The sequence below is a fragment of the Condylura cristata genome, unplaced genomic scaffold (assembly GCF_000260355.1).
Source record: "Condylura cristata isolate star-nosed mole 26May11 unplaced genomic scaffold, ConCri1.0 scaffold00028, whole genome shotgun sequence".
NCBI classification, from domain to species: domain Eukaryota; kingdom Metazoa; phylum Chordata; class Mammalia; order Eulipotyphla; family Talpidae; genus Condylura; species Condylura cristata.
Window position 1 is genome coordinate 12,602,138 of NW_004567129.1, and position 21,287 is coordinate 12,623,424.

Consider the following 21,287-nt stretch of genomic DNA (forward strand, 5'->3'; position numbering starts at 1 on the left):
GAAGCGGCTTTAGATTCTCAGTGCTGTGCTTTAACCCGCTGCGCCATCAGGGAGGGCCCACACTTCATTTCTTTTTAAAAAATATTTATTTCTTCATTTTAAAGATTTTATGTATTTATGCATACAGAAATGGGGTACAGGCCAGAGGTGCAAGGGTGGGGGAGTAAGAGGATTCACCAGAGACAGAGCGGGGAGCAGAACAGGCAGATGAACAAAGTACACTGCTGAGGGGAGCAGTGGGCAGGTCAGGAGAGGTCTGCCAAGCCATGTGGGTCACCTACCTCCTGGGCGGGGATTGAACTCTCGCTGCAGTGGCTGTGGACAGCTTCATAGTGCTGAGACTTAATTCCTTGCACCCCTGGAAGGGCCCCAAACTTCTTTTCTTGGAGCTTTACTCTTCATAAGAGAAATGCAAATTAAAACATAATTGATATACCTTTTAAAAATTATTTATTTATTTATACATGTAAGAGCTGGAGTATAGTCAGAGGTGCAGGGGAGTAGAGAATTCACCAGAGACAGTGGGGATCGAACTCCTGCTGCAGTGGCCGACAATAGCTTTATAGTGCTGAGGCTTAATCCCTTGCATCACTAGGGAGGCCCCAACTCAATTTTAAACTTTGCTTTACAGTGCTGTAGTAAGTATCCATCTCTATATGTCACTTTTGAACTTCTGCAAATAGGATATTCACACAAAAAAATTGAGGGACCTCCTTGGTGGCCTAGAATTTTAAATCTCAGAGTTATCACCTCCATGGGTTTAAGTTCCCACCTGGCACAGCAGACCTCTTCTGTTTGCCCTGCTGCTCCCCTCAGCAGTGTAGATCAGTAGATTCCCCTGTTCTGCTCCCCACTCTGTCTCTGGTGAATCCTCCCACCACCCCATACCTCTGTCTTATACCCCAGTTCTTATATGAAAAATTAATAAATAAAAATTTTAAAAGAAAAATTGCTATGTCAAATGGTATGTGCAGTATAATTCTGAAGATATTAACATGTTTGTAGAGTCTATAGGCATTTCCATTCATAACAGCAATGTATAAGAAAGTTTGTTACCCCCAAATAATTGCCAAGATACTTAACAAGCTTTTTGATCTTTGTCAATCCGATAAATGAAAAATGATGTCTTGGTCCTCTCTGGTGGTACAGTGGTTAATCTCAGCACTATGAAACTATATGCAGCCAGTGCCTTGAATTCCATCCCCGAGTTTCATCCCAGGCCAGGGAAGTGACTCACATGGCACATCAGATCTTTCCTATCTCACCCATTGCTCCCCTCAGCAGTGTATTTCAGTAGATTCACCTGTTCTGCTCCCCACTCTGTCTCTGGTAAATCCTCTCACTCTACTCTGGTAAATACAACACTTCTGGTCTATCCCCGTTCTTGTATGAACATAAATAAATCTTTTTTTTTTAAAGATTTATTTATTTATGCACACAGAACTAGGGTATAGGCCAAAGGTGCAGGGGTAAAGAGAGGATTCAGCAGAGACAGAGTGGGGAGCAGAATAGGCAGACTGATGAAGTACACTGCTGAGGGGAGCAGCAGGCAGGTCAGGAGAGGTCTGCCAGGCCATGTGGATCACCTCTGGGGCGGGGAGCATACTCATGCTGAAGTAGCTTTAGTTTCTTAGTGCTATGCCACCAGGGAGGGCCCATAAAAGAAATCTTAAAAAGGAAAACTAAAAATGCATTAAATATTGATGATCCAAGTAAAATATTAAATGAATGGAAGTGAGGGTGCTTCAGTGGTAGATGTCTTGTTTTTCTTCCACCAAATAACAAGTTACTGGATAGCAGAAAACCAGTTTTTGTGGGTACAAATGACCTTAAAGAAATATTGATAAACTGGGCTATACGCCAGAGATGTGGGCAGTGAGAGGATTCATCAGAAACAGAGTGCAGAGCAGAACAGGCAGACTGACTGCTGAGGGGAGCAGTGGGAGAGACAGGAGAGGTCTGCTTAGCTGGGGATTGAACTGGTGCTGCAGTGGCTGTCGATAGCGTGATAGCTATGACTTAACCTCTTGCACCACCAGGGAGGCCCCAGCTCCCTGACTGAGAGGGATAACCTTGTGATACATCTTATCCTCCAGAGCTCCCTGCAGGATCAGACTTAGCTGAATCGACAAGCTTGGCTGCTTCCTCTGCCCTACCCTGCTTCCCTCACGGCTCTAATAAGTCCTTTGCCCAAGAATGCCAGGCTCTACATCTATGGAGCCCAGCCTCAGTGGGTGGTCTTGGCTCCCAGAAGGACTTCTGGCCATGCAGAGCAGTCATACATCTCATGCAGGGTCCTGAAAGTTGCATCGTTTCTAAGAAAGCTTCTAGAACTAGGAGCTCACATTCTGGCAATATGTGTTTGTTTAATAGGGAAGTTGGCTGGCTACTTTGTGCCAACACAGTGCTAAATCCTTTATGTACACTAGCTATTGAATCCTTCTAACAGCCCGATTAGGTAAATACTATTATATTCTTAGAAATGAAAAACAGAGGCTTAAAGAGGGTCAAGCAGCGGCTTACGTACACAGTAAGGGAACTGGGGAGGGTGTGTCTGTTTTCAAACTCTTGTAGTTAACTGCTAGACTATTCTATATTATAACAGAAGTTTTTTTCTTGGTTCTGTACACAAGACACTGGGCCATATACAAAGCACAGACCTATGCATTTCTGTTTCTGTTGCTGACAGATTGTACCCGGCTTCACCTTTTTTAAAAAAACAAACAAAAAACCTTCCTAACAAAAAATAAATAAATAAACAAAACTTCCTAGAACATGTCTGCTCTGGGAGTGGGGTAAGCCCTTTCCTTTGAGTTCTGGGCTCATCGCTGTCCTCAAGCAGCAGCAGGCAGCCCTGTATCCCACTGCACTGCAGAGTGGTGATGGCTGAGAACAGCAACACTGGGAAGAGTCATATCACTTCCTGGGAGGACTTCAGGGTTCTCAGAAGTGGGGGTAGGAGGATGAGACCTGAGTGAAGGGAAGGGGGGTAGGAATGTCTCCAGTGGGAGAAGATGGAGGGAAGGAGAGAGATTTTTGGTTGGAGGTAGGATAATGGGAGCTAAGCAAGGGACAGCTCTTCAGTCATTCAATAAATTATTTTAGGGCCCTCCCTGGTGGTGTATGTGTTAATGTGCAGCACTATGAGGTGATCTGCAGCCACTGCAGCACAAGTTGGATTCCTGGCCAGCTAGATGCCCCACATGGCATGTCAGACCTCTACTGACCCTGCTGCTGCCCTCAGCATTTATTTTAACCTCACAACAATCGCAGTCACTTGATACTGTTACTAACACATTGCACAGAGGGAGACAAGAGACAGAGTCGCCAGGTGATCACAGAGAGTTGCAACAGGGTTCCCTATCTCCTTTGAACCTGATGACGGGGCCTCTCAGGCTCCCTATTAACGACAGCAGATTTGGAAAGTACATTCAGACAAGAAAAAAGCAATACAAATAAAGATACAATTATTCCTTGACTATCCCCTCCAGGTGGTCTCTGCTCCATGGTGTGCTTCTTTCCAGTTCTGGTCCTGCCCACAGCATCATTTTGACACCGGTGGTTTCCCGTAGAGTTCTAGAACTTGCCTCTTTCCCTCTTACAAAATGCCACGAACGTTTATGTACCAGCAGCTCTATCCCACATAATATTCCATTGTACGGAAGGACCTAGTCTATTTTTCCAGTACCCTAGAAACACAACACAATATGTTTCCAGTTCCCCGGTATTGTAAACAGTGCTTCCATTCACAACTTTCCTTAAGGGTCTGCAGATCTTCCTCCCAACGCAGAATAGGAAAGTTTCTTCTGGAAGAACCCACGTGATGAAACAAGCAGGAAGCACTGACAAACGTTAAACAGCAGGTAGCCACTTATGTTCGGAAAATATTTGTAGTTTCCGCCCCTCTTTCCGATGGATGATGTTTCTTTTCTCCGAGAAAAACAGCAGCTCCAACCCCGGGCCAGGGGTTAAAAAACAAAAGACCCACATATAACACAAGACCTGGAATCCTAAATTCTAGAAACAAGCCGGCGTCTTTAAGGCGCATTAGATCTGGGAGTTGTAGTTTTATCAGTAGTTGGAGTTTTGCCTACCGAGCTTCTTTCGCACTTCACCTCCCTCGATAATCAAATGTTCCTTCCGCACAAGAAAAGGGCCGTCCCGACATCCGCTTGAAGGGGCTAGGACGCTAACACACTCTTTTGAGGGCAAGGAAGGCGGGGTCGGCCGGTGGGGTAAAACTACATTTCCCAGGGTGCCCTGCGAAGGCACAAGCTACCTGGTTAAAGAACCCGCTCCAGGACCAGCGCCAGGCGGAGGCAGGTACGTGGATCCACGCGAGTCCCAACGGCGCACCCCTGGTTCCCCAGCTATTCTTTCCCGCCCACCTTCTTAGACTGAAAGAAGCGGGCCGGACCTCTTGCCGCCTGGTTCCGTGTAGGGAAGCGTCTCGGGGAACTGTACCCTGGTCTTGCAATCCGACCTCTGGGACCCGGCCGGTGCTGCGGCGACCTGGGGACTCCCGGGACTGGGCAGGGAGCATCAGGCCTATGCTGATTTGGGCAGGATATGACTGATGACATTAAAAGTATTTTTACCTGCCCTCAGTGGATGAAGTGCTGCGGAAACTGTATTTTTCCCTACGATTTCTAAACAAATGTAAATATGGCAGAGAGCAGGACTCCAGGAGTCCTTGTCTTGTTTCCCCAGGGTGGTTAAGACCTGAACTTTGGAGTGGGACACACCTAGCCTGCCTGTACTATCTGTGTATGGCTTTGGGCAGGCTATTTCACCTCTTTAAGCTACAGTTTACTTACCTGCTGTATGGGTGTGATAAGATCCAACTCCTAGGGCTGTGGAGTGAATTATATGAGCTGATCCTGCAAGACCTTTGGCATGGTGCCTGAAAAAAAACACTTCCTAAGTGTTAACTACCGCTATCATTCCACCTTTTGTCTTCTCAAAATATCTTCTCACTGATCTGGCAAGGCCTGCTCCTCAGCCTTGCTTGATTTCCCCCCAAGCTTTCCCTGATTTTTCCTATGGGGTATCTTTGACCCAGAAGATAGCACAGCCTAAATTCCACCTGACACATTTTTGCCTGATGGAGAGACCTAGCATTCACTAGGTCCTTATTCTGTTGCACATATTTTATACTTTATTTAATGCTGGCAATAATTGTCTTGGGAGAATGGCATCTTTGGCCCTCGTTTTCACATTAGAAAACTGAGACTCAGATTAAGTAACCTGCTCAAGAGCACACAGGAAGAGATAGAGACCGAGACAGAACTGTGAGGGCTGATTTCCAGTCCTGACTGTTCTGCTCCAGTCTCTGGTAGGGCACAGTCCAGATAGGGCTGCCCAGTTCCCTTTGGCCATGCCCAGTTCTCCCAACCACTATGCTCGGATCAAGACACAGATTTCCTGGGTGTTGAACTCTCCTTGGGGCATTTCTTCCTTGGTCCCTTTAATACCTTTGCCTGGGACCAAACCTCATTTTCGTCATCACTTGAATAAGAATCAGAGAGACCAGGTCCCTGGTGTGGCTGCAGCATATGCTAGTGTCTGTAAAGTGGAGATAATAACACTTATCTTATAGGGATGTGACAGGATGAAAAATCAGTGCCTTAACTGTGGACTAAAGTGAGTGAGCTCAGTTCCTGTGATCATTAACATCCTCACTTTATTGTAATTTGCTTTAACGAATTATAATAGCTAGTACATAATGAGCACTTTACATGTTTACTCCTTTTGTTCTCTCTCCAATCCTGCAAAATAAGTTCAGTGTAGAGGTACAGAAATGACCCTGGAAAAAGGGGTCTGGGGTCAAATTTGACTCTGCCACTTGACAGCTGGGTGACCTTGGGCAAGTTACTTCATCACTCTGTGTCTTCATAGAAATAGTACTTCCTGAGCATTAACTAGGATGTTCTCGCAGTGATTTTTCCTTTTAAGGTGCCAAGAGGGGGATGACATTATACTCCCCATACTGGTGCAGATCCTTGGGGAAGCATGTACCTTGATGGGATTAGATTTAGAAGACATTTATTGGGAGAAAGAAAGAGTGAGAACTGGAGGAGTAACGGCTGTCAGTTTCCCTGTGAAGGAGCATTGGACTGAAGGAAGGATGGGTAGGCAGGCTGCAGTGCACTTTTTTTTTTTTTTAGCAGAAGCAAAATGTAAAGTTTATCAGAGATAGAATAAAAATTTGAACACCCAAGGAGAGGTCCTGGGGGTTGTGCAGAGTCCTTTGGAAGAGCAAATGCCAAGGAAGATGGACTCCAATCTTACATAGGGGTTCAGGAACTGCTCACTCCCTTGCTTGCTGGGGTGCACTGCACAGGCGCCTGCAGTGCACTTCTAAGACTTTCTGCCAGGCCACTGGGGAGACCTGGAGCCGAGGCTGCCTTTTCAGAGCATCCTTCTCTTATAGGGATGGTCTCTCTTGTCCCTATTGCACTGACTTACTGGTTTGGTGCAATGGGCTGAACATTTGGCCTCCATATGAACAAGCTGGGAACATCTGTCAGTTACACTCCCTGCTGCAGGGGGCTGAAGAGTGTAGAGTGCTGCAGATCACACAGTGAGTTAGTGGCCAACTGGAATCCTTCACCACCCTCTCTCCTGAGAAGGTCTGGGCAGCTGGGAAATGCCTTTGTCCTCAGGTGTCTGACCAAAATTGCTAGCTCAAATTTCCCCTCTGGATTTCCCTCCTGGGCTGAGCAGGGAACAGAGCAATTTCTGTTAGTGGTGGAGATTTTCCCTGAAGGCTCATGGGAGTGTGAGCGTTGCTAAGTGGTGGTGTCTGTCAGTTTTAACTATGGGCTGTTGGCAGCAGAATCTGGCGTAAGAAGGAACTATTGCTGAGGCTCAGATTTCCTGCTCTGGCTAGGGCGTGGGCTACTTGCTGGACATGCACCTCGAGAACTGCATATAGCTGACTCCCACCACCCCTCCTCATGGGGGGCTTTGAGTGGAAGGGAAGTAGGGGAGCTGCCACTGGGACAGCAGCCAGAGCCCTGCAGGTGGTAGATGTCAGGACACTCCTGGGGAGTCCTTTGTAGTTGGTCTTGGGGAGGCCAGGAACTCTGGAGTCAGATGTGTTTTCCACCCGGTAGGAGAGCTGTGTTGGAGAGAATAGGAGGGAGTGACACCAGAGCTTTGGCCTTTGGCCTCCCCTGCCCCTCGCTTGCTCAGAGTGTCCTGGTTAAAAAGGTGGCTGACAGGTGGGGTTGCAGTGTCTGGGTGAGATCCTCTCTGCTGTCCCTGTTGTGCGTGTTGTGGGCGCCCTGCCCAGACCCCCTCGAATAGTCTGGTAGGGCCTACCCACAGCCGCCTCATTCTCCATGGAGTTACCCTCAGCCTCAGGAGCCTGGGAGATTAGCACCTGCTTTCCTCTCTCCCTTGCTCCCAGCTACCACCAGTAGCTAGATATGAGATATGGGCAGCCCCTTGCTTTAAGGTGGGGCCTTTTGTGCACCCCATTTGGTGCCCTCCTGAGGAAATCGCATGACCCAGATGGAGAAAGTCAAAGATACACTTATCACAAGACCCAGCCATCCCACCCCTGGGTGTCTACCTGGAGAAAGGAAGTTTCACATTCACACCAAACCTGCACACAAATGTTTATAGCAGTTCTATGCACAATTGCCCAAAGCTGGGGACAGCATAAATGCCCCCCAGTGGGCGGATGGAACCCCCGTGCAGTGCTGACGTGTGCAGCCCACTTGGATGCATCTCTGAGGCACTACTGGTGAGGGAAAGGAGGCAGCTCAGAAAGTTACATCCCTGCTCTCCCTATGGAAACCAATCAGTGTTTTTCTGGATCGAGGGACTGAGGAGGGGGAAACCATAGTTACTCGAGGGAGTTGTTTTGGATGGAGATAGTGGTGGGGCCGATAAGAATGCACACCTGTGTTACAATTCACCGAATACCAAATAGAAGCTTTAAATATAAGTTTTAAAATATTTATTTTATTTATTTATACATACAAAAACTGATGGGCCCTCCCTGGTGGCTCAACAGATTAAAGCACAGCGCTATGAAGCTATCCACAGCCACTGAAGCACAAGTTCTATTCCCAGCCATGGAGGTGACCCACATGCTCAGCAGACCTCTCCTGTCCTGCCCGCTGATCCCCTCAGTAGTGGCAGTATATTTCAGTCAATCTGCCTGTTCTGCTCTCCACTCTGTCTCTGGAATCCTCTCACCATCCCCACCCCCAACACTTCCGGCCTGTACCCTCATTCTTATAGGTATAAATAAATAAATCTTAAAAAAAAGAACTGGGATACTGGCCAGCAGTGGAGGGGGTGTAACAATTCACCAGAGACAGAGCAGGAAGCAGAACAGGCAGAATGACAAAGTACTCTGCTGAGGGGAGCAGTGGGGGAGGCAGGAGAGGTCTGCTGTGCCCTGTGGGTCAGCTCCCTGGCTGGGGATGGAACTCACACTGCAGTGGCTGGTGATAGCTTCACAGTGTGTGACTTAATCCCTTGCACCTCCAGGGAGGCCCAGGTATCATAATTGTTCCAAAAGGTTCCCACACACACGTGTCTCAGCCTCAGGAAGCCCCTCGACTTTGGGCAGAATGGAGCAGCCAACGGGGGTTGAATGGACAGTTATCATCCTAACATGCCAGTACAAGGACTGCGTCCAGGTCTTCCAGAGAGGTAAGTGATGCTCCCTTCCTCTCTGCCCCTGATATAGAAACCCCACCTGGCTCTCCCTGGTGGCGCAATGGGTTGGGACACAGCACTGCAAGCTGGCCGCAGCTTCTTCAGTGTGAGTTCGATCCCCTGCCCAGGAGCTGACCCGTCTACTGCTCCCCTCAGCAGTGTATTTCAGTAGGTCTGCCTGTCCTGCTCCCAGCTCTGTGTCTGGTGAAGCCATTCACCATCCCTGCACCTCTGGCCTGTACCCCAGTTCTGTATGCATAGATGAATGGATTAAAAAAAAAAAAAAGAACCCCCACCTTCTCCCTTACCACTCCTAGGAGCCAGGGAGACCTGGGCTCAGATCCATTTTCTGCCACATCCTAGCCATGTGACCTCAGTCACATTATGTGACTTCTCAGGCTCAGTTTTCTCATCTGTAAAATGGAAGTAATTACACTTACCTTGTAAGGTTGGGTGACACTCTTCTGAGTTCCTACTTGAGAAACTGCTCAAAGAAGATGAAATAGTGATTGCCAGTAGGTTTGCTCCAGGTGATTTGGACCAGGGTGGGGAGGCAGAGAAACAGGCCCCAGTCTGTGTTCTGACCATAGAGCTGGAATTGAGGCAGAAGCGGGAGCAGATCCCTGCCGGGACACTGCTGCTGGCCGTGGAGGACCCTGAAATGCGTGTGGGCAGCGGAGGAGCCACCCTCAATGCCCTGCTAGTGGCTGCAGAACACCTGAGTGCCCGGGCAGGCTTCACGGTGAGTGCTCGGGAAGGCTACCCTCTGCGGGCACACGTCCCTTCCACACGGTGGGAGTCACAACAGCAGTGTCTGTCAAGGTCCCCAGCTCCTCGGGCTCATTGCCTCGGGCAGTTCATCACTTGGCCTCAGTTTCTGTCTCTGGGATTGTGCAGACTCATCCAGTGAAGGCAGAAGGCTGGACCAGCCTTTGTTTTACAAAGTGGGAGCTAGTACCGTGGGATTACATGTTCTGGCTTCTCCGGACAAATGCCAGGCTCTTGCTATCCTTACTCTTTTTTCCACATGGCAACTCTTTGTCGGAGCTGAGATGTGACTTGGGCAGGGCATGGGAGTCTCTGATGGGCCTGGGCAGGGAGGGTGTTCTCTGATGAGGGAGGAGGCCTGGCAGAGCAGGACCACAGTGTGGCTGCCACGGAGCTGACCTACCCTGAGAGCCAGTGAGCTCCGTGTGCTTGACCCTAAAGCCAGGGGCTAGGGAGAAGCCTCAGAGAAGGGCCGCTGGGCTCTGTTATGGAAGAAAGGCCAGGGCGGACTCCTGCCTGCCTGTAGCCAGGGGTCTACCTCTTTTTCTTTGGTTTCCTGAGTGGATTTATGTTGGGCACCCCCCCCCAACCAAGGACAAGAGGGTACCTCCTTGGGTACCATCTGCCCAGGTCTCTGTTAACACGGTCTCCTACTCTTGACAGGTGGTTACATCCGATGTCCTGCATTCAGCCTGGATCCTGATCCTGCACATGGTCAGTAGACTGTGGAATGTGGTGCATGGGTGGTTTCGAAGGCTGGACCCATGGATCCTTGGGTGGGAGAGGACTGCAGGGGTCTCCTGCCTTTGTGTATGTGCAAGGTGTTCATTCTGCAAATACATAAGAATTGAATGGGAATTGAACCAAAGGTCCAAAAATGGGGAACTAGCTATACATACGCTGTGTGTCCTCCCGGTAGAACGCTAGACAGTGATTCAAAAGCTCATCTAACTCTGCATTGACTTGAAAGTGACCTCGGGCAAATCATCGGACCCTCTCTAGACCTCAGTTTCCTCATCTGTAAAATGAGGATGTAACAGTTCTCCTTTAGGGCAGATGTGCTGGGATGACCCAGGTAGGTTCTTAAAACTGCCTGCCTGACTGTGAGCAGCCGTATTAATTTATGCATATAAGAGCTGAGGTGCAGGCTGTAGGTGCGGGGGTGGGGGGAAGGATAAGAGGATTCACCAGAGACAGAGTGGGGAGCAGAACAGGCAGACTGACTGAAATACACCGCTGAGGGGGGCAGCAGGCGAGACAGGAGACGTCTGCTGCGCCATGAGGGTCAGCTCCTTGGCCGGGGATCGAACACATGCTGCAGTGGCTGTGGGTGGCTTCATAGTCTGTGACTTAACCCCTTGTGTCACCAGGGAGATATTTTTTAAATGACCTCTTGCCTAATGGCCTTCTGCTCTTGCACAGCAGATGGGGTGTCCGCAGACTCCCTGTCTAAAGACCTCCTTCCGCTGTCTCCCCTCCTGTCTCAGGGCCGAGACTTCCCCTTTGATGACTGTGGCCGGGCCTTCGTCTGCCTCCCTGTGGAGAACCCCCAGGCGCCGGTGGAGGCTGCGGTCTGTAACCTGGACTGCTTGCTGGACATCATGAGCCATCGAGTAAGGCGGGCAGCAGCTTTGGGGCTTTATGCCATCAAGAACCCCAGCTTTCACACAGAGCACCAGCTCTAGTCTGTGCTAGTCCAGGTGGAGACACCCAGATGGAGGACTTTAGGGTACCCAGAGATAGTTAGAGCTTCAGAAAGCTGGTCTTGGGGGGGAGGTGTGGCCCCAGGACATGCTAGAAAGGATTAGCCCAGGAGTCTGGGTCTGGGGAGGCTGGTAGAGCAAGAGTCCTGCTGGAGCACAGGAACAGGCGAGACAGGGCTGCGTGGCAGCAGAGGAAAGCCGGGGCCAGCGGTTGCCTTCTTTCTCCCCTACAGCTGGGCCCAGGCTCCCCTCCAGGTGTGTGGGTCTGTAGCACCGACATGATGTTGTCTGTCCCTCCAAACCCAGGTAAGAACGAGCCTGCCTTTTGTAGTCACACCCAGAGACAGTCACTCCCTTTGCTTCCCACCTTGTCTCTGGGCCTGGCCTGCTGCCCCATTCAGAAGAGAAGCTGTAGGGTGTGGACAATGAAGCCAGACCCAGAGGCAGGGTGTCCCCTGCTGGGCTTCGGTCTGCCTGTCTACAGAATGGGGATCCCAGGCCTGCTGCTGCTTTCTGCCCTTCGGGGATCTGCGGAAGGTTGTAGGTTGGGCAGCTATCATTCTCCCCAGGCAATGTCCCTTTAGGCATAGAAAGGGGATACCACATTCCCTTTCTTGGGGTGTCTGGATACCCCAGCCCTGCCTGACTGCTTGCCTCCTCCTGGCCAGGTTGGGGCCCCAGGGGAAGGAACTAACTGCCCCACCCACAGGAATCAGCTGGGATGACTTCCGGGGAGCCAGAGTGATTGCCCTTCCAGGGAGCCCAGCCTACGCTCGGAAACATGGCATCTATCTTGCTGACTCCCAGGTAGTGCGCTGGGGCTGCGGTCTGGGCTGGCCTAATCCTGGTGCTCTGGGCCAGCCTCTCGCCCTGGATTTCCTGGCATGGTCTGGAGCAGAGGGATTTCCCCTGCTCTTGTGCGCATTTGGTCTTTTGACCAAAATGAATTGCAACCGGCCTCGGTGCCAGGCTCAGTGCTCAGGCTGTGACAACATGCAAAGTCTGCCCTCTGCTGGCAGGGGCGGGACCTGGGCAGGACACCACTTCCTGCCACATAAGCTGTAGAACACCACCCCCTGCCCTTCTTCCTCCCACTTCCCTGACTGTTTTCTGCTCCCACACAGGGCTTCGTTTTGGACATTTACTACCAGGGCAGTGAGACAGAAATACAACGGTGTGCCCAGCCTGATGGGCAGGTGCCACTGGTATGTCTGCCAGCCCCAGACTGGGGTTGGGGGGGGGAACGCTTCTGGAACATTCTGGGGTGGGAGGTAGGGTTTGCCTTTCCATTCGAGGGCAGAGTCCTGCTCCTTCTAAAAGATTCTGGGGGCAGATTAGCACCAGAATCTGAGGAAGATCTGGAGCTGGCATGAAGGGTAACAGGTGTAGCCAGAATCTGGGAAAGTCTTGGAATTCAGGGTCTCATCCCAGGACAGAAAGGCTAGAACTGGGTGGTGAATGAGTTTGGGAATGAAGCTTGGAAGAGGTCTAGAACCTGATTCTGGGAACCCTTCTAGATGAAGGACAAGATTTGATGTAGTAGGTAAAAGTCTGGAGCTGCTCCATGGGAAAGATGGAAAATTGGGTTCGAGAAGGAGCCTGCAAGTTGGGGGGAGGCCCACCAGGTGCCTGCTGAGGGGCACCTTTTGGTAGCAGCTGCCTCAGGTCTGGCGCTGGAGTGTCCAGAAGATGAAGGACACTGCTGTCATGGCAACTGGCTTGTTTGACTCACCTGCATGTGCTTCCCCAACTCATGTTCAAGACTGGCTCCAGGGCCCCCCCACTTGATTCTTGTGTGGGCCCCTGCAGGTCTCCGGGCTTGTTTTCTTCTCTGTGGAGACAGCGGAGCACCTCCTGGCCACCCACGTGAGCCCACCCCTGGACGCCTGCACCTACATGGGCTTGGATTCCGGAGCCCAACCCATGCAGGTGACCGAGGAAGGGGCCGGCCCCAGTGATGAGGCTGTGACCTCAGTCAGTCTCTTCCCCTCTTGGGGTTAGCATCTCTGGAGGTGGTGGGAATGCCCCAGTTCTTCCTAGGAATCCCCCCAGTAGTTGTGCTTTCTACCTCTACCCAGGTGTCTCTGTTTTTTGACATCTTGCTCTGCATGGCTCAGAACGTGAGCAGACAGGACTTCCTGGTGGGGAAGCCCCCTGAGATGGGGCGCAGGGACGTGGACGTCGAGGGGTATCTGCAGAGAGCCCGGGCCGAGCTGTGGAGGGAGCTTCGCGATCAGCCCCTCACCATGGGTGGGTACTCCTTGACGCTCCTGCTCTCTGGGATGGGAGAACATGAGACGAGAACTCCTGGGGCAAAGCTCCCTCTCCCTGGCACAGGACTCCAGACAAGTTGCCCTGTTGCAGGACTGGACTCCCACCCTCTCCCAACCCAGAGTCCCCAGCACTGAGGTAGCTCTCTTCCCATCTTTGTTGTGTCAGCCTGGCACCAGGTCCTGTCTCTTTACGTCCTAGCTGTGTGGCTTGAGGCAGGTTCCTGAGTCTCTCTGCATCTCAGCTTCCCCTTCGGCACACTGAGCTCTACACCATGCCTGTCCTCCCAGGACCTGCTGCGGAAGTGTCTGCGGATGGGTGTCTGTGCCCGAGGTCTAAGCAGCAGCAGGCACGGGGCTGGCAACCAGCACTTGTATCTTTCAGCATATGTCCCCGGTGGCAGCTACAGCTACATGACCAACTCGGCCAGTGAGTTCCTGCGCAGCCTCACAATCCCCGGGGCTCCCAAGGCCCAGGTGGTGCACTCTCAGGTGGAGGTAAGACCTGCGGGTGCCTGGGGACAGTTGAGGTGGGGGGGCTGGGGGAGGGAATTGTCCACACTTGGGACAGTTTACTAGTGAGTGTATTTCACACATGCTCACTGGGAGGTCAGAGAAGTTGAGTAACTTGCCAATGGTCACAGAGCTCGTAAGCGGTCACATCAGGCTTCTACATCCAGGTCTGTCTGATTGAGAAGCTAGAGAAGATGCCCCACTCCCACTTGGGGAGATGGGCACATTTCAGATGATGGGCCTGGTTGGTGCCATGGTGTGGAGGGAGGAGACAGGTAGAGTTTAGAGGTGACCATCAGGGTGGGGGAGGTGGGGGTACTGGACAGGTGGGAAAGGATTTTGGGGGGAGCTGTCACCTGGGGGGAGCTCCGTTATTGTGATAAGATTTGCTCTGGAGGAGAATGCAGGGAGTACGCACCCCAGGGAAGCAGCATGAACAAAGTGGACTGGAGTTGGCCTGAGGCTGAGGTCAGGGCGGTGCAGTTTGGGGTCTGGGAGGGAGTGGCAGGAATTCTGGCTGGGGCCAGCCTTGACCCTCAAGACCCTGTTTCTCTCTGGCTTCACAGAGGCTGCAGCTCTTGGGGGCTGGGAGCTCCGTGATCAGCTGTCTACTGGAGGGCCCTGTCCACCTGGGCCCTGGGAGTGTCCTGCAGCACTGCCACCTGAGGGTGAGGTCCAGGGCCTGAGCAGACGAAGGTCAGGGGCTGTGGGGCCTCACCTGATCGTGTGCAGGGATGCCTGGGCCGTGCTCAGATGTCTGCCCTCTGCACCTCCAGGGCCCCATTCATGTCGGTGCTGGCTGCCTGCTGAGCGGCCTAGACAAGGCCCAGTCCAGGGTCCTGCATGGCGTGGAGCTGCACGATATCATCCTGCAGGGACACCGCGTGCGGTTGAATGACACCCCCTGCTGTGTCTTTACCCTCCTTGGCAATCTGGATAACTGGGAAGTAGGTGCCCCCTAACTCCTTCACCCCTATCTTCAGCTGTGGGGAGCCTCAGGGGTTCCAGCTCAGCTCCCTTGAAGGATCAGCTGTGAGGAAGCTGTGGTGATGAGGGTCTTAACATGCCCTTACTCCCCTTTCATCAGCTGCGAGGCCTGCTGGGAGGGGAGTTTTTAAATTGTCTTTCTTATTTTGTGTAGAAGAACTGGGGTATTGACCAGAGGAGCAGGGGGTGAGAGGATTCACCAGAGACAGAGTGGGGAGCAGAACAGGCAGATCTGCTGGAATACACTGCTGAGGGGAGCAGCGGGTGAGACAGGAGAGGTCTGCTGCACCATGTGGGTCAGCTCCCTGGGTGGGCCATAGCAGTGATAGTGCTGACACTTAGCTGGATTTTCATCCTCATTTCACAGGCCAGTCCTGAGCCAGTTATGCTGAATCGGGACTAAAACTCTGCCCAAGTTCTAGGCACCTGGAGAGTGGCTTTGGAGAATCCAGGCCTTGACTGAGCATCTCACAACGTGCGCAATTTTGTGCCTGTCCCCTCTCGAGCAAGGCCTGGTACTCTGGCTTAGTGCTCCCCTTCCCGTCCCCCCCCTGCAGCTCTGAAGGCTTCCTTTCCTTCCCCTAGAGCCAGGGAGAAGGCACATATCTCAACATGCCCTGGAGTGAATTCTTCCAGAAGACAGGCATTCGGTAAGGCCGATGGTCGTGATGGGCTTGGTCTGCGTGGCCGCTTCTTCCAAACTCACCCTGCCCCTAACCCAGAGCAGTACCCATCCTGCCCCCTGCAGGCCTCAGGACCTGGGGTAGTTTGGAGAGCCTGCCTGACCCGCCCCGGCACCTCCATAGTGGGTAACTCCAAACCCATGGCTACGCCCAGGCCTTGGGATTTTGCTGAGTGACCTGGAAAATGCAGTGGGCATCAGGTCCTCCCTTCCCAAATTGTCAGCTTGTGCTATCCCTGGAAGAGTTTGTCCCAGGCCCCCTTAATTAGGCAGTTGAAAGGCAGCCAGCTGTGGTGACTGGGCAGGAGCCCGAGTCCCGCCCTCATGCGCCTTCTCCCCCCACATCAGAGACTGGGACCTGTGGGACCCAGACACGCCCCCTGCAGAGTGCTGCCTTCGCAATGCCCGCCTGTTCCCCGTGCTCCACCCCTTGAGGGCCCTTGGGCCTGGGGACGTGCTGTGGATGCTGGACTCCCCAGAGGATCGGGGTGAGGCCCTGCGGACCTGGCGAGCCTCCTGGCGACTGTCTTGGGAGCAGCTACAGCCCTTCCTGGACCGGGCTGCCACCCTGGCCTCCCGCCAGGACCTCTTCTTCCGCCAGGCCCTGCATAAGGCTCAGCACGTGCTGGAGGCCCGGCAGGACCTCAGCCTGCGCCCACTGATCCGGGCCGCTGTCCGAGAGGGCTGTCCTGGGCCCCTGTTGGCCACACTGGACCAGGGTGAGTGTGCTGGTCTGGGGTCTAGGCAGCCAGACCCAGTGCCACTGTGTCCTCTGCCCCCCATGTCATCAACCTGAGCACAGCAGGAGCCATGAGACTGGGAAGCAGGAGAGAGCGCAGCTTACTTTCAGGTGCCTGGGAAGTTTCATCCCTATCAGGAGGAGGCTGAGGTCTGGGGCTAAATCTCTGGGTCCTGTGAATATCAGAAAAACCCATATGTTCTGGAGTGGGGGCCAGGATGTGGGAGGAGAGCTCCAGCAGAACCCCGGGGGATGTGGCGGCTGTGCCTGAGGGTATGGGAGCTGTGGGAGACTGTATGGGGGCTCAGCTTTTGCCTCATAGGCAGCACCCCATTAACAGTGCCAGTGACTGGGGAATGACCCCCAGGTAAGCCACACTGTTGGTTGTTGATGGGACTGAGACTGGAACCCCAGTGGTTTGACCTCTGAGCCGACTCAACCACTCTGGGCATGCTGGATGGGGGTGACAAAGTGCACTTCTGTGGGGGCTGGCAGGGGGAGAACTTTGCTGGACAGAGGGGGGCATGCATTCATAGGCAGGGATACCTACATTGTGGGCAGAAGAAGAGAGGTAGGAGGGACCTGGAGTGTTTGGGGATTATTGAATCTGGGTTCAAAAGAGGCTGAGGATGGGTCCCCCTCCCCACTCACCCTACTCCTGGGCTCTCAGTTGCAGCTGAAAACCCTGACGTGGCAGCTCGGGCGCTGGCCTGTGTGGCAGATGTACTGGGCTGCATGGCAGAGGGCCGCGGAGGTTTACGGAGTGGGCCGGCTGCCAACCCCGAGTGGCTACGGCCCTTCTCCTACCTAGAGTTTGGGGACCTGGAGGCTGGCGTGAAGGCGCTGGCACGGGAGCGGGACAAATGGCTGAGCAGGTGGGTGCTGTTAGAAGTCAGAAGCCTGGAGAGGCGGGGGTGCCCTCGGGTCACCCAGGCAGACAGCGTCCCAAGCCCAGGCCATCTACCCCTCGTTTGGGGCTCCCTGCTACTCTCTGGCCCTTCCCTCCTGGCAGGCCAGCTTTGCTGGTTCGAGCCGCGCGCCACTACGAGGGGGCTGTGCAGATTCTGATCCGCCAGGCTGTGATGTCAGCCCAGTGCTTTGTCTGCACGGAGCCTGTGGAGCCGCCAGCACTGGGGCAGTGGGTGGTGGCTGAGTGCCCAGCTCGTGTGGATTTCTCTGGTGAGTCCCTGGCTATGGGGTGGGAGGTCAAGGGTCGCCACTCTAGACCTGGCCGGCAGCCTGTGACCAGCTTGATTTCATCCAACTGTTGCAGGGGGCTGGAGTGACACGCCCCCCCTGGCCTATGAGCTTGGTGGGGCAGTGCTGGGCCTGGCTGTGCGGGTGGATGGCTGCCGGCCCATTGGGGCTAGGGCACGCCGCATTCCGGAACCCGAGCTGTGGCTGGTGGTGGGGCCCAGGCAGGACAAGATGGCCTTGAAGATCACGTGCCGGAGCCTGGATGACCTGCGGGATTACTGTCAGCCCCACGCTCCAGGTCAGGGCTTTGGCATCTGCCTGGGAAATGGCACACATAGCCAGCTGGGGTTGGGGTTGAACCCTGGAGACCCTAGACCACCTCGGGCTGGCCTGAGGACCAGACTGGCGGAAGAGCCTGAAGTCAGCCTGCTTGGGGTGCAGGAGGGAGAGGTGGCCATCTTCCTGTATCACCCAGAGGCTCTTGTAGCTTGGGGATGGGATCCGCATGGCTCCTAGACTTTTGTCCACCAGATGAGTCTAACACTGGGCTGGGCAGTAGTGGAGGTGGGGGTTGTCTGCTTCAGCTCCTGGAGACCAAGTTCCTGGTGGTCCTCCGCAGGGGCCCTGCTGAAGGCCGCCTTCATCTGCGCGGGGATCGTGAGTGTCGACTCCAAGCTTCCCCTGAGCGAGCAGCTGATGCGCACCTTCGGGGGTGGCTTTGAGCTGCACACCTGGTCCGAGCTGCCCCATGGCTCCGGCCTCGGTGAGTGGGTCCTGTCTCATGCTGCCCACCGGCTCCATCACTGCCTTCTGGCCGCTTCAGATCCCCACCTTGGCCTCTGCCCACTGGGAGTGGGTGGGGCAGGACTGGGCCTGGCAGAGCTGTTTCATGCCTGGTGCCCTCCTCCACACCCTGCAGGCACCAGCAGCATCCTGGCGGGAGCCGCCTTGGCGGCCTTGCAGCGGGCTGCAGGCCGGGCGGTGGGCACAGAGGCCCTGATCCATTCTGTGCTGCACCTGGAGCAGCTGCTCACCACAGGTAGGGGCTGCCCTGGAGTGGGAGGGAGGGCACCTACTCAAGGCCCCTGGTGCTGCTCCTCCAAATGTTTAGCGCATCCGTGCCACTCTGCTCCTCCCTCCTGTGGTTTTTGGCTTGACATGTTTCTCTCTCAAAGTAGGTGTCTGAGAAGCACCTACTAAGTGCTGCACCCTTCTTTGTGTGAGCTCCCTAGTTAACCAGGTGCTGTCCCTCAGGGCTGGGTGGGGCAGAGCTGGCTTGGAGTAGGGGACAGGAGCAGGGGACTTGGCCTGCCCTTCTGGCCATCTGACCCTTTCGTTGGTCATTTGTTCCCCTCTACCACCACCACCCTCACGGCCACATACAGGGGCAACGAGGGCCCAGCACGTGTGACTGTGACACTATTGAACTGTCCTTGCCAGGAGCCCAGGCGTGTGGGCACCCTGATGTTTGGCCCCAGATCCCGGGGTGCCCTGCCCACTTTGGGATGCCAGGCTTCTGCAGCAAGACTCTAGGAAGGCAAGTGCCTGACTGTGGCATCTTCCTGGTCACCCGTAGCCTCCGCCCTCCACATAGTAGTCACATCTCATGATAGGTGGTCACTGGCAAAGGGGGCAGCTAAGGGGGAATTTTTTCCTTTTGATACTCTTATTTAAGAGTTACCGAGTCTGGGCTGGGAGAGAAGTTGGGCTATGTAGGCGCCAACAGTGATAGGGCTGTGGGCTCGCAGGAGGTGGCTGGCAGGATCAAGTGGGTGGCCTGAGGCCTGGCATCAAGGTTGGGCGCTCCCGGGCTCAGCTGCCACTGAAGGTGGAGGTAGAAGACATTGCTGTGCCTGAGGGTTTTCTCCAGACGCTCAATGACCACCTGCTCCTGGTGTACACTGGCAAGACCCGCCTGGCACGGAATCTGCTGCAGGTGGGCGCTGCTCTGGCGGGGCAGAGGGGGAGGTGGGTGGCTCAACTGGACCCAGCTCCTCACAGCACCCGTCCTGTAGGATGTGCTGAGGAACTGGTATGCTCGGCTGCCTGCCGTCGTGCACAATGCCCACAGCCTGGTACAGCACACGGAGAATTGTGCTGAGGCCTTTCGCCAAGGTGAGGTGCTTGTCCCCCAAAGGTAAGGGCATCTGAGCACAACCTAGAGTTTGTCCTCCCTGGGTGTCCCACTCAGAGGGGAGCCAGCTCTCAGGACAGCACACACATCCTCTTGCCCAATCTACAGGAAGCAGATGGGGGCAAAGCCTCGGACGCATAGCTGGACATTGGGGTTTCAGAGCTGTGGCCACTCTTCACTGAAGAGCTGGGCACGGTGCCAGCTGTGCTCAGCCATCAGTATGCAACCTCAAACAGCCCCATAGGTGGGCCCTGCACCCCCATTCCAGCTAACATCACACTGAGGTTAATGTGACCTAAGTGTGTCTCTGGCCCTGTGCCAGCCTCTAAGAGGGCAGCGAGTGAATCTCCTGGCTCAGGAACACCTCTCCCCTCCCTCCTACCCCAGGAAACCTGCCTCTGCTGGGCCAGTGCCTGACCTTGTACTGGGAGCAGAAGAAGCTCATGGCCCCAGGCTCTGAGCCCTTGGCTGTGCGGCGCATCATGGATGTCCTGGCCCCTCACGTGCACGGCCAGAGCCTGGCAGGGGCAGGCGGCGGGGGCTTTCTCTATCTGTTGACCAAGGAGCCGCGGCAAAGGGAGGCTTTGGAGGCTGTGCTGGCCAAGACTCAGGTAGCTGAGTGTTGGGGCCTGCGGTAGGTGGGGGGAGGCCGGGGCCTTCACTGTGGCCCACACTGACCAGAAGCTCCCTCTGCAAGTCCCCTTGGCCCTGCAGCCACGACCTGAGATGTGCCCAGAGCCTCTTCTCCATCCCTCCTGTCCTTTTGTCCTAGGGCCTTGGGAACTACAGCATCCATCTGGTGGAAGTGGACACTCAGGGACTGAGCCTGCAGCTGCTGGGGTGTGAGACCGCCACCTGATGCCCCTCTAAGAGGCATGTCTCTGTTGCAAGAGGAGGAAGTTTAGAATGACAGTCACATCCTTTTTCTTTTCCCCAATGGAAGTTTCAGCCTCCTACTCCCCGCCCACTACTGTGAATCTCCTCAAGGAAGTTGACCCAAGCTTGGGCCCAACATTTTTTGGAGGTTGTGAAGCAGAGACGATGCCTGGGAATAGAAGTGAAACCTCCTGGCTGACAGAGGCCCTGGCTTGGCCGCTGCTCCATCTGGACACAGGGAGGTCTTAGGCTGCGTCCCATGCAGCCCATGGCCCAGCTTGCTCCGTGGCCTCTTACTGTCCATGAGGCCCTGGAAAAAGGGAGTAGCAAGCAGTGGTAGCATGTGGCCTCCTTTGAGGTGAGGCTTTGGAGTTTGGAGTAGACTTCATGCTCTACACTCCCTCCCAGGCTGACCTGGGGGAGGATGGGGGGTTCGTGTCCATGTTGGTGGCAGTGAGCCAGTGCAGTGCTGCAGCACCTCACTCCCACCCAGGTCTTAACCAGCAACACTACAGACTGCCCAGTGACCCAGCACCTGAGGGCAGCAGCTACTCAGGACTGCAGCCTTCTTGGAATAAACCACTCTGCTCTCTAAGGTTGTCTGATAAAGCTCTTTTTTGTCTCTGCCAAGAGCAATTCCCATTTACCCTGGCACTATAGGAAACTGCCTCTGGGATGAGCCGGGTCCTGGTGCAGAGGGCGCAAGCGGGAGGTGAGGGTGCAGGACTGGATGAGGTAC

At 54.1% G+C, this 21,287-nt stretch overlaps 1 protein-coding gene across 2 annotated transcripts; it reads left to right on the forward strand.

Moving 5' to 3' along the window:
• Positions 1–4,296: 4,296 nt before the first annotated feature.
• FUK (fucokinase) lies at positions 4,297–21,125 on the forward strand. 2 transcript variants are annotated; one of them, XM_012730675.1, is made up of 24 exons: positions 4,297–4,323; positions 8,509–8,673; positions 9,270–9,421; positions 10,111–10,161; positions 10,935–11,060; positions 11,384–11,456; positions 11,860–11,957; positions 12,275–12,355; positions 12,960–13,079; positions 13,229–13,400; positions 13,806–13,918; positions 14,500–14,601; positions 14,710–14,880; positions 15,506–15,570; positions 15,951–16,321; positions 17,012–17,216; positions 17,354–17,520; positions 17,615–17,836; positions 18,158–18,301; positions 18,458–18,577; positions 19,287–19,474; positions 19,554–19,653; positions 20,060–20,283; positions 20,445–21,125. In XM_012730675.1, exons 2-24 carry the CDS (start codon positions 8,592–8,594, stop codon positions 20,529–20,531), a joined length of 3,234 nt encoding a protein of 1,077 aa, XP_012586129.1. In that variant the 5' UTR covers positions 4,297–4,323; positions 8,509–8,591; the 3' UTR covers positions 20,532–21,125. The 2 variants fall into 2 exon arrangements, with proteins under 2 accessions (XP_012586129.1, XP_012586130.1); XM_012730676.1 differs by having other exon boundaries at positions 4,314–4,323; positions 8,563–8,673.
• The last annotated feature ends 162 nt before the right edge of the window (positions 21,126–21,287 follow it).

Coding starts and splice junctions, on each gene's coding strand:
- FUK (XM_012730675.1), top strand. CDS start 8,592: ATGGAGCAGCCAACGGGGGTTGAATGGACAGTTATCATCCTAACATGC. Junction 17,217..17,353: donor CGGGACAAATGGCTGAGCAG/GTGGGTGCTGTT, acceptor CCCTCCTGGCAG/GCCAGCTTTGCTGGTTCGAG. Junction 19,475..19,553: donor TGGCACGGAATCTGCTGCAG/GTGGGCGCTGCT, acceptor CCCGTCCTGTAG/GATGTGCTGAGGAACTGGTA.